At 32.3% G+C, this 12,474-nt stretch overlaps 1 protein-coding gene across 2 annotated transcripts in view; it reads right to left on the bottom strand.

The window, feature by feature from the left end:
- Sptz (zinc finger FYVE-type containing 26 spastizin) overlaps nt 1-7,206 on the bottom strand; it is a 56,585-nt gene extending 49,379 nt beyond the window's left edge. Inside the window, exons 1-2 of one of the 2 annotated variants that reach the window (XM_072534441.1) lie at nt 6,865-7,206; nt 41-1,265 (exon numbers count right to left, since the gene is read on the bottom strand). In XM_072534441.1, the coding sequence (XP_072390542.1) occupies nt 41-1,264 (1,224 nt within the window). In that variant the 5' untranslated portion in view covers nt 1,265; nt 6,865-7,206. The remainder of the gene's footprint in view (nt 1-40; nt 1,266-6,864) is intronic. The other variant, XM_072534442.1, reaches the window with a different exon arrangement.
- Between the last annotated feature and the right edge of the window lie 5,268 nt (nt 7,207-12,474).

Raw genomic sequence — 12,474 nt, 5'->3', positions numbered from 1 at the left:
TAAAAATGAATTAATGGTTGAACAGTTAGTGGTACCTTACCTTAATAACTTGAAATGCTCTCTCAAAGTCACTTCTAGCTAAACACATCTGTATAAGAGATTCGGGCGAAGAAAGCATATATTTCAGAAGATTCTTTTCACATTTGGAAGTACCCTTTATATCACCTATAAGCTCCATTCTCCATATCGTATCGGCAACAACCTTATTTAACTGGGATAGTTTCGCATATTCGACAGATCCTTTTGATGGTGTATTATTTAATTTAACCTCATCTAGAACTTCTTTTACCAAAAAAAGTAGAAGCCTAACTTCTTTTTCTTCACAAACCATTTTGCAATCATCAACTTTGTTCGAAAGATGATTTTTTTCCAGGAATATAGTGACAAATATGATTTCTAGAAGTTCTAGCTGCAAAGCAAAATCTGCAATATTCAATAACCGTTCCTTGATATCGTTAACTTCGTCACTAATGTTAATATTTGGTATTCTTGTAATGCAATTGAATAGGTTTCTTAAAATTATAAAGGCCTCAAATTGTGTAGAATGATGATTCTTTATTTCGAAAATATTTTCTTCCTGGATGATCAGTTGACGAGCTTGTTCAAGATTTGAACTTTTAAGTGGTAAATAATTGGAAAATGTCTCAAGTGCGGCATTTTCGTTTATGTGGCAAAAAATGTCGTGTGCATTCAAGGAACTTATGTTGGTTTTAACATAATCCATGATCTTGAGGAAATACTCAGTAACAATAAAATACTTTTTCCAAAACGGATGAATGTCCTTTTTGTCGATATTCTCCAGTAGTCGTTTAACATGTTGAGTATCAAATTTATTGGAATTGGTAATACCTATTATCTGCAGGGTTAAAATTTTGTTCAATATTTTCTGATTCGTAATAAATATATTATCTGTTGTTAGAATCTCATTAAACCAGTGCTTCTTTTTACAAACACAGTAATCATACAACCGTGTGGCATTTTCTAGATTGACGTTCAAGGTTGCTTCATGATACTTAAGAAATATTTGCAAGACGTCAACATTGTGGGCTCCTATTAGAGACAAATATAAAACATCTCTTTTGATTATGTCCTTTTGGTATAGGTCGTATATTTTTGGTAAGATGTACTCAAACAGGCAGCCCGTGTCATGTTTATCTATGGGTTTATATTCGCTGATTTTTTTGTACAACAGGTTGATATGTTTGTTTTGGTTACTACTGTCTGGTCTCGTTATTTTCTCTATAAGCTTTGAGATTTCTTCCATTCTGAAAAAAAAAAACAGGAAAATATTAGTACAAATTAAATATCAGTACTAAGGTAAGAAATTTGAAACACTTGAATATTGACCCTACAATATTACACAAGTTGTCCTCTATAGTTATTTTTATATTTTGGGAATGTAATCTAGGTTAAACTTTATTTATTTTTAATTTATTTATTTAAGTCAATCTACAGTTTCGAATATTTTAAAAAGGTACCACAAGATAGGAAATTTTGTCTGAAGGCCTGGTCAAGGATGTCTAAGGTGTACAACCGCAATTGATGACCATTTTTTAGTTCTTAATTCTACACGAAATCGCTCATTGACATCTATGAACCTCAGAAATGAGCTAGTAAATCTTAGAAAAGTTAATGGTAGTTTAAAAACAGTTGGACAGAGAAACAAACTTAAAGCCTAGATGATCTGCCAAAGTTCCACATCTTCTGCAAAATCATAAAGCTCGTCATTTAGAATTTGCAAGAACACATAGTCAGTGGAATATCGACAACTAGAAAAATGTTCTTTTCACTGATGAGACCAGAATTATATTATGGAAGCTAGATGATGGAAACTAGGTCTTCAGAAGGGTTGGAGAACTATTCGCCAACTGCAATCTCGCCCAGACCATTAGTTTTGGAGATCTTGGCATAATATTTTGGGAAGGTATTAGATGGGAGGAACGTACCGCACTTGTGGAAGTAAATGAATGGTACACTGGTGACTCTTACATTCAAAAAAACATCCTGCAAGATTATGTTTTGCCATATATTGGTTACATTTTACATTGGATATGTTAATGCACAATAATCCTCTGCCACATGGCGCTGCAATAGTAATTATCTAGATGAGGTCCAAATTCTCAAAGATTGGATTGGCCACCATTTAGCCCAGATTTAAATCCTATAGAGCCCATGTGGGATCAGCTAAAACGACGCATACGACAAAGAAATCCTGTTCCAAATATGATACATCAGCTTCGGCTTGCTCCACATAATAAATAAAATGCAATTCCCCAAGGATATGTCCAAAAGCAAGCCGAGTACACTTGTTACTGATCATGCACTTGTTTCAGTTAAAAAGACTTGTTTAAGCAATTTAAATTAGCATTTAGTTTTGAGTAAAATAACCTTATTTACCTAACATTAAGCAATATTTTTTTGGCAATTTTCCCCGAATAGAAATTTAAAATTGTTCATTAAACAAACATTGTTAAAATAAACTATTTTTCACAATAAACGACTTGATTGACCAAAATTTATTTTCAAAACAAAAAAAACGGAAAATTCCAAAATATTCGATATTGTTGTTCATGAATGTGGATAGTTTTAATTGTATAATATAATTCTCTTCTCTTTCTTAATATAATTCTTTGCCTTCTGTGACAACTCTATATTGATTTTTTGAAGCTGCTGTTACCATTGATTTGCCTTTTCAGTGTTTATTACAATCTTTATTTTTCTTAGTTGGTTTATGTAAGTATATTATATTCATGAATTATTGTAATTTTGATGAGCCACCTGTATATTTATAAATACTCTCAAAATATCATCATCATCATCAATTAGCCTATATTTGTCCACTGCTGAACGTAGGCCTCCCGTAAAATTTTCCACCTATTCCTATCTTGTGCTTCTTGCATCCAGTTCGTGGTGATGCGCTTGATATCATCCGTCCATCTAGTCGGTGGTCGTCCTCTACTTCGATATGCCTCTTGCCTTGGTCGCCATTCCAGAATCTTTCTGGTCCATCTATCATCCGTTAATCTGGCAACATGTCCGGCCCAAGCCCATTTAGCTATGGCTATTTTTTCAACTGCATCTGTGACTCCAGTTCTTCTTCTTATTTCTAGGTTTGGTACTTTATCTCTGATGGTAATACCTAATATTGATCTTTCCATAGCGCGTTGGGTAACTCTTATTTTATCTATTGTTCTTTTCGTCAGAGTCAGTGTTTCTGCACCATATGTAAGAACCGATAAAACGCACTGGTTAAAAACCTTTCTTTTTAAACAAACTGGAATAATAGACTTGAAAATGTTATTCAATCTACTAAAGGCAGCCCATGTGAGACCTATCCTTCTTTGTATTTCAGTTGTCTGATTATCTCGGCCTAAGCGAATCTCATGCCCTAGATATTTGTAAGCTATTGGTCGATGCTATGGCTCTCAATCAGAATTTTACTGCTGACTACAAGGTTGGTCATAAATTTTGTTTTTGAGGTGTTAATTTTAAGACCAATTGTGACACTTTATAGAGCGTGTGCAGCATTTTTGTAGCTTTATCAACTCTATCAGATATTAAAACGATGTCATTGGCAAATCTTGGGTGGTTCAGATCTTCCCCATTTATATTAATTCTCATGTTATCCTCTGGTTCCATTTGCTTGAACATATATTCAAGAACAGCTGTAAAAAATTTAGGGGAGATAGTATCACCCTGCCTAATTCCATGTTCTATTCGAAACTTCTTGGTATCTTCATGAAGGCAGACACAAGCTGTACCAGTTTCGTAAATACTTTTAATCAAGGTGTATATCTGTAGTCAATGCGGCAGTCAGCCAATGCTCGAAGCATTTTATGATGATCTATAGTATCAAACGCCTTTTCATAATCTACGAATATAAGAAACATGGGCTTATTATACTCTGTACACTTTTCTATTAGCGTTTTTATAACTTGTAGATGATCATTTGTTCCGTATCTGGAGCGGAACCCAGTCTGTTCACAAGGTTGGTAAGTATCCAGTTTGTTCACAAGCTGTTTTGTTGTTATCTTCATGAACAGTTTGTATGTATAGGAGAGCAAGCTAATAGGTCTGTAGTTCTTTAGGTCTGAAATGTCACCTTTTTTGTGCATTATGGTTATTATTGCATTATGCCACTGGGAGGGGTTATGCCTCTTGTCAAACAAGTATTGAACATCTTTTTCAACACATTTACTAACGTTCCTCCTCCTTCTTTGATTTGTTCAATGACTATCCCATCTTCTTCAGGTGATTTATTGTTTTTCATCTCCGAGAGAGCTGATTTTATTTCCTCTGTTGTGATATCTGGGATGTCTTCTGAGCCTACATTTTGAACTTTTGGTATTTGATTTTCATCAGGATCTGGAAGTTCTTCTCGCTTATACAATATCTTCCTTATTTATTGTAGTTTCTCCTTTTTTATTTACAAGTTTACAAATATTTTTCGATCCTTCAGTCATTTGTCGATGCAGAAACTTTAAACTTTTATTTTTATCAATGGCTTGAGTTATGTATTCAGTGTTGTAATTTCTGACATCTTTTCGAATGGATTTTGAGATATCTTTGTTTAACTGTCTAAGTGTTATAAAATTATCTGTGTATTTGTCTTTCAATCCTCTTGTTTATAAGATCTTTAGTAGCTTGAGTGAGTTTATTCATCTTGTTCTTGCCTTTTTTCTTATACTCTTAATTAATCCACCTATCACTGAACAGACAGAATTGTCATATTTTTACCGTTTAGCCACAATACACTATCACCTTAATGTATCACCTTATTTTGTAAATATTTTTATTGTGCTATTTATGTCATGAAATACAATGGCACAGGCATGTGTAATGCTATCAATTCTAGATCTAAAGGAAAAAAATATTTTGTTTCACTTTAAAACAGAAATTCATTGACTATGAGAATGAATTTTTAAAAATGCTTATAATAAAACTGATGTATATCAAAGATTTCTATAATTTAAAATTATTTTCGATTGTACAGTGTCAGTCAGAATAACAGAATGAACCAAAGTTGTGTTTTTATAATGCATCACCCTTTAAACCATCTTTTAATTAATAATTTTTTAAAATATGAAGTATTTGTATAAGGTTTTATAGGTCTTAAGTTAATAATTTTCGAAATATTTACACATTTATTGTGAAAAATTGTAATGTTTAAAGTGCTTTGGATTGGGTTTCCAAGACAATAAAAATGTAAATACCATGCCAAAGTTTTTCTAGTGTAGTGACATTTTTAAATAATTTAATATCTTTGACATCTAGAAATACAATATACAATGGGATCACTATTTTCAAATACAAAATCTTTTAATTTTTTTAATGGGACACCCTGTATATTAATATTGTATTTTGTAGATAATATTACAACTTATCTATTGGTATGAGGTAGTACATGCCTAGCATGTTTCGTTTTGTAGATATTTAGAATCCTTTCTAAATATAGTATATATTATGGAAAATAATAATAAATATGTGCGCTATGGAAAAATTTAAAGTAATCAATTTTATAGTATGTGCTAATAACTTGTTAAAACAGGACAAATATAGCAAAATTGTATATAGAACAGTAAACAATTTATGCGATAAATATAGTAATTCTGATCATGGGAGGGTTGGATTTCATTTCCTGAATGTAAAAAATATAATATGCATAGTGCTTATTCAGAAATTAAAGATGGGGGGGGTGAAATCATTTATACCAAGTACCAACCTCAGCATTGTAGATTGCTGTTTCTTATTAAACAATTATTATATGAATTCTGAAATACTTAATATAGATTTGTTTATTACAGTATTAGACTTAGAGTAATATCAAATATCACTATGTCATAATGCTCAAATATTAAGTAATAATATTCAACTGATGCAAATCAAGTAGCTATTGATGTCCACTAAAAACAAAATACACCTACCTTAATAATCTTAAGTAAGCTCTAATTTTATGAGACTAACTCACTTTTTTCTTTACACAACATTATAAAATTTTAGAACTTCAAATGTGCAAATGCCTTCATCTCTGCTTTAATTTGAAATATGTATTGCCAAATATAGTTTGACTAAAATTTCGACAGTTTACAAATTACCCAATAGTTACTAAATTTGTAAATGTTATAGTTACAATCCTTTGTAACTAACATCTACAGCACTGTGTACACTAGATATGTCCAAACATATGTAGTAATGATAGAAACATCATACAGAGATCATTAAAACTAAACGAAAACAAACATTAGGAAAGAAGTAATGATAGAATATGGAAACTATATACAACTAGAATCAATTCTAAAATATCCAAGGAAATCAATTGAGCGTGTATCAATCACTAGGAATGGGAAGTGATTTAACATAACATTGTAAAATAGGTAATTTGCAATGATACAGAACTAAAAGAAAATTGTTCTCTTCTTACATCTAATCAGAAAAGGAAAGACTAATGAAAATGGTAAAATAGTTATAGCTCATTACCAACCTATTCATTGATATTTCTGGAAAAACAGGTGTGATAAACAGAGGGTCTCCACAAAAAACCTACTCACTGACATGTTTGAAGACAGATTGATTATATACCCTAAACACCTTCATTTGAAAGGGTAGATAGTATTTGGAAACATGTTATAGAAATTACACCTCTTGATTAGGTTAAATCAGTAATTCAAAATCCATAGTGTTTCAAATGAACCTCTATTAAATTCTTAAAAAATATATATATTCAGACATTTCTATATTCTCTTCAAATACTCTCTAGTATGTATATTAAAGAACAAAATGGTGATGAATGGTAACATAATTACAATTATAATTTTGAATGCATAAGAAATTCAAAAAAATGGTATTTATTCAATGTTTCATTACCTGCTAGATCACATTTGTTTTAGTATATTTACATATCACAATTAAGATGCAACAATTGGTGTTGGTTTCACTTGATATCACAGCAATTACATATTTATATATTATAAAAAAACAAATAACTTTTAATAGGTCAGTCGATCATGCGTAGACAATGCAGATGGTACAATAACAATAACATAACGAGAAACGGATATTATAAACAGCATCTGAGTGATAAATAGATGATTGATGATTCATCATCATGTTCACATTTTTTACAAGAGATAATTTTTTTTGTTTTTGGTTTTCATACAATATATTTGACACATATCTGACGTTTAATTTCTAAATATTTATATTATTGTTCATTACAGAACACCTATAAAGCGTGCTTATTTAATATGTGTTCTATGGGGTTCTATGGTGTGTATGTATATTAAAGCCCAGTCCATATAACTGGCGAATCGCCTCGCAGCGAAGCCATAAAAACAGTCCATATAAAACAAATATAAAGTAGGTATATTCTTAAAATAGTGACATTGCCGGTTAAATAAATGTTTAGTACATGAGTCGGGTTTGTTGTTGCTCAGATTTTTTTTTCAAATGTTCATTCAAATCCATAGATAAATAATATAGTATTTCAAATCATTCAAGTTGGCAACACTGCTACTGTAAACTGTAATACGTAAATTTTAGTGTAAATGTAGGCAATTTACAGTTACTACTACTTGCAGTGTTTGTAGCCCGAGTTTCAATATTAAAAGTATATGTAAGGCATAAAATTATTATCTTTGATACACTGTACAGGGTGTCCCAAATTAGTATGTTTTGCAGGGTATACCTAAAACTGGAGGAGATAGAAAATTAGTAATTAAGATGTCACGACTTTTTTTCATCAAAATAACGACGGTCTAATCAAATCATCAATAGCTCCCCCCATTCGCGAGATACAGGGCGATTATACAGGGTTATAGATATTCTTGATTAAAAAAAATTATTGGAACTTTTGATAGATATATTATGGAAGGGTTCAGTGGTGTTAGGCCTTATTATACAACTGTTGGACAAAAATTATACCCAGATGATTACCTTAGAAGGATACAATTTGCAGAATGGTATATAGGAAAATTTACTGAAAATCCAAATTTTTGTTCAAAGGTAATATTTTGCGATGAAGCTCGCATATCCAGTGCATGAATATTTAACAGACAGAATGAACTATATTGGAATGTCTCAAATTTCCACTTAGTTTAGGCTATAAGGAGGCAAGGAAGATTCGGTTTTACACCTGTCTATAATGCTAAACTCGTTTGAAATTATTTAAATGAACAATTTCATTATCAGTGTATTTAAACTAGGTGCCTGTTTAGGTAGCCTCCTCGTTCACCAGAACTAAATTTTCCTGATTTTTTATTTGGAGATTTATAAAAAGCAATATTTATAAAACTGACTTTAACACCAAGGAATGATTATTACAGAGTATTCATTAAGCATTTAGAAAAATAAAGCCAATTCAATTGTGTAAGATCTGTAAGAAAAAGGAATCGTAAGAATACGATCGGAGGAATTCTCTCTTTTCTGGTTGTTCTTGTTTCTTCGGTAGAAACCGTTTTCGTACCTACACGATAATGACGGTAACGGTTTCTCGTGGTGATTCCGCTTGTTCCCCTGTCTCTGGCATCCATGATATTTTCTTTTGAGCTTCTTCTGCTGCCTTTTACCACAGAATACACCACCCAACAAGAAGCGGAAGCTTTGACAGTTAAACTACTTAGTACACTAAGAAAAGTAATTGGGAAGTCATTCAAAACAGTAGTAAAATTATAGTTACACTGAGAAACAAAGTAATTATTAAAACTAATGGTTTTGAAGTAGATCTGTTTTGTATGAATTGTATTTTTTTCTGTAAAATTTATTATAACCCATATATCAATTCTGTACTGATAAGTAAAAAGGTCTTAAGTAAAAAACATCGATTTGTTTTTTTTAAACAATCAAATTAACGTACTAAAAGTATTTGAGTACGTTAAAAAAGCGATAAAAAGCGATTGAATTTGAGAGTTAATTTCAAAATAGAGATGAAAATCAGTCGAGTTCTATTACTTTTTATCGATTTTTTAAGGTATTAAAATATGTATATGTATATACAAAAATATGTATAATAGTATTATTCTGTTTTTTTTACTATTAAACAACACACGAAACAACACTTCTCAATATGCAAACAAACTTCAGTTTTTATAGGTTGACAAAATATGTATTTAGACTACTTCTTTTTAGAACATGGCGGATTCTCACAGAAATTTGGAATGTGAAAAAGCCCTTCGTTTCGCTTCTTGTTGGGTGGTGTATTCTGTGATTTATTATGATTTCCATATTCTCGTAACAATAATTCTAGTTGGTATGTTATTTATTTTTATTATTATTGTTTGTAGGTTTATTATAAGGTTAATCTTTTTGTAAAACTAATTCTGGTTGTTAAGTAGTTTTTTATTGTTGGTAAATTCCTATTGTTTAAATTGAATTGATCTTATTTTTGGTAAATAGAACTGTGAAGGATTATTATTCGCCTAATAAAATGTTAAAACGTGTCACTGAGTGTCACATGTCAAAGGGTGAAAATAATTATACCTATAATATGTCATATCAGTTGAAGGAGAAATAAAAATGTAAATAAAAAATGTCGAAATGTATAGGGTGACCCATAAAAAAACATGTCTATATTATATTTCCTTAGTGACACCTCTAACAAAAAAATTGTGCCCTACTGAACCCTTCCATAATATATCCATAGATAAATAATATAGTATCTTCTTCTTAAGGTGCCTGTACGTTCTGAACGTTGGCGATCATTCTGGCTATGATGAGTTTGTTGGTTGCTATACGGAATAGCTGTGTTGAGGTCTTTCTATACCATGCTCTCAGGTTAGCAAGCCAGGATATTCTTCTTCGTCCTGGGGCCCTTTTCCTTCAATTTTACCTTGCAAAATGCATTGGAGTAGCTCGTATCTGCCTTGATTTCTCATTATATGTCCAAGTACTGCAGCTTACGACCCTTCACGATGTTGACCAAATTTGTGTTCATCCTCCGCAGTACTTCTTCATTGGTGATTTTGTCTGTCCATGATATCTTCAGGATCCTTCTGTATAACCATAGCTCAAAAGCCTAAAGTTTTGATAGAGTTTCCGCCTTTAATATCCACGTTTCTACTCCGTACAGAAGCACTGAGTATACGTAACATTTAAGGAGCCTTTTTTTTGTTTCTAGGGTGAAGTCATGGTTCTTGAACACAGAGCTCGTAGCACAGGCGTAGTATATACAGTAATATATCCATCAAAAGTTCTAATTAAATTTTCATAAATTTTTCTTAATAAAGAAGATATATAACTCTGTCGTTTTCGACATTTTTTAATAATCCCCTGTATCTCGCTAATAATGTCCGGAGCTATTGATGATTTATTCATGTGTTATGTCATCTTAACTACTTTTTTTCTAGTTTTCGTTATACCCTGGAAAACATAATTTGGCACACCCTGTTCGGTGCTAAACCCCTACCACTTAGCAATATACTGTGCCTCTACAGTGGTTTTGACTGTGTCATTCATATTACCGTTTTTCTATAGTTATATTCGTTTGGTGCTGTTCTCCTAATAATAATACCTAATTAACTGAATGCCTAATTGTTCTTTCTATTATTGTAACGTTAGTTTTTCTTAGTACCAATCTAAATTTTTATGTTTTCTGTGATACCTACCTCATTGCGGTTCTGGCATCCTGGATTAATAGGGAGTACTTGTCAATGTTATCTTTTATCAGGTATATGTATTTATATTATAGTATACCTATTTATAGCATTAATTTGATATAACATTAATATAAAAACACTTTCTTAGGAACAACACTTTAATATTTTTACTAATTTTACATTTAATACATACAAAATTATTTGTACTACTACAAGTAGTGCCACAGAGACAATAGAACTTTAATACGTACAAAATTACCTTTACTACTATAAGTAGTGCCACAGAGGTAATAGGACAAAAACAATCAACAAACAGACAAAAAACATTAAACCATGGTTTACACATGAAGTCAAAAACAGGGAGACATACGAAATTTACATTTTTAAGCTAAAAACAGAGTGAACTATAAGATAAAGAAACTAAAACAAATATACTGGGAAAGGCTCTCAATAGAAATAGAGCATGACGTGTATGGAGGTCAAACGAAGGTATGAAATATGCTAAGAGGAAGAAAGAAGGAAATAAATAAGGAAATTCAAACAAACATTAGCTACAAAACGGGAAGCCGAGCTTTGAGTACACTCTACTATGCGGATTATATATCTATATAATCATGGCAGAAAATGAAGATGACCTCCAGCGCCTATTTTACAAATTCAATGTAACAGCAAAGTTAAACACGTCAATATCACCCAAAATGGCGCCGTCAATGGCTTGATTACGAGATGCTCGAGATTTCTGTTGACGAAAAGTGTTTTATTGGAGGAAATTTAAATTGACATATTGGTACAGAAACAGCGGAAATAAAAAGAGTTCATGGATGTTTGGGGATGGGAATAAGAAACAATGAAGGTAATAGTGTGATTAACTTTGCTGTGGCATGGGATTTGGCTGTCATTAATACGTTCTTTATTAGGACTGATGACCAGTATGTTACCTATAGTAGCGGGGGAAGGGGTTACCAAAAACGTCTGGTAAAGGGCGTCCTATAGACAAAGAAACTTGCTGGTGGAACGATGAGGTGCAACAGAAGGTTAGAGAGAAGAAAGATGCTAGAAAGAGGTATGACAGGTCTAAAAGATAAGAATAGATTGTCTGCACAGCTGTAGGAACAGCTGTACATCAAAGGAATTGACCCACGTGTGGCAGTTTAAGAGGGCGGATGGAAGAGTGTTAAGAACCGATGTTGAAATAAAGCGAAGATGGTATGAGTACTTTAGTAAGTTGCTAAATTAAGAACACCAAAGGAGAGACAGAGAATGAGGGATCAAAAAAGGGGAATGTAATACCGGGGATAGCGAGAGATGAAGTTGTCGAGGCGTTAAATACGACGAAGAACGATAAGGCAGTAGGACCTGATGGAATACCTCTGGAGGTTTGGAAGGCTCTAGGAGAGAAAGGGGTTGATATTTTGTGGCAAATGATGAGTAGAATATAATGAGAAAGAAAGGATGCGCAATGCATGGAGAGAGAGTGTGATGTGTGATGGTATCATTGTATAAAGATAAAAAGGGCATTCAGGACTGTAAGAACTATATATGGGTAAAGTTAATGTAGCACACAATGAAAATTTGGGAGAGAACTGTAGAGCAAAGGTTAAGGAGAGTGAGACATCGATAGGAGAAGAACAGTTTGGATTTATACCAGGAGGGAGGACAACGGATGCCTTATTTGCGTTGAGACAGTTCATAGAGAAATACAGCTAGAAGAAAAGAGAGCTACAATTTATATTTATAGATATTGAGAAGGCGTACGATCTAGTTCTTAGACAAGAACTCTGTAGACGTATGAGAGAAATGGGTTCCTGAGAAGTACGTAAGGCTTCTGAAGGATATGTATACACCAAAAGTACACCAAGGTAAAGACTGCTGTCGGATTAACCGA

The sequence above is a fragment of the Diabrotica undecimpunctata genome, chromosome 6, assembly GCF_040954645.1.
Source record: "Diabrotica undecimpunctata isolate CICGRU chromosome 6, icDiaUnde3, whole genome shotgun sequence".
NCBI lineage: Eukaryota > Metazoa > Arthropoda > Insecta > Coleoptera > Chrysomelidae > Diabrotica > Diabrotica undecimpunctata.
The sequence above is the reverse complement of the archived record's forward strand: the minus strand, read 5'-3'. Positions and strand labels throughout refer to the sequence as shown.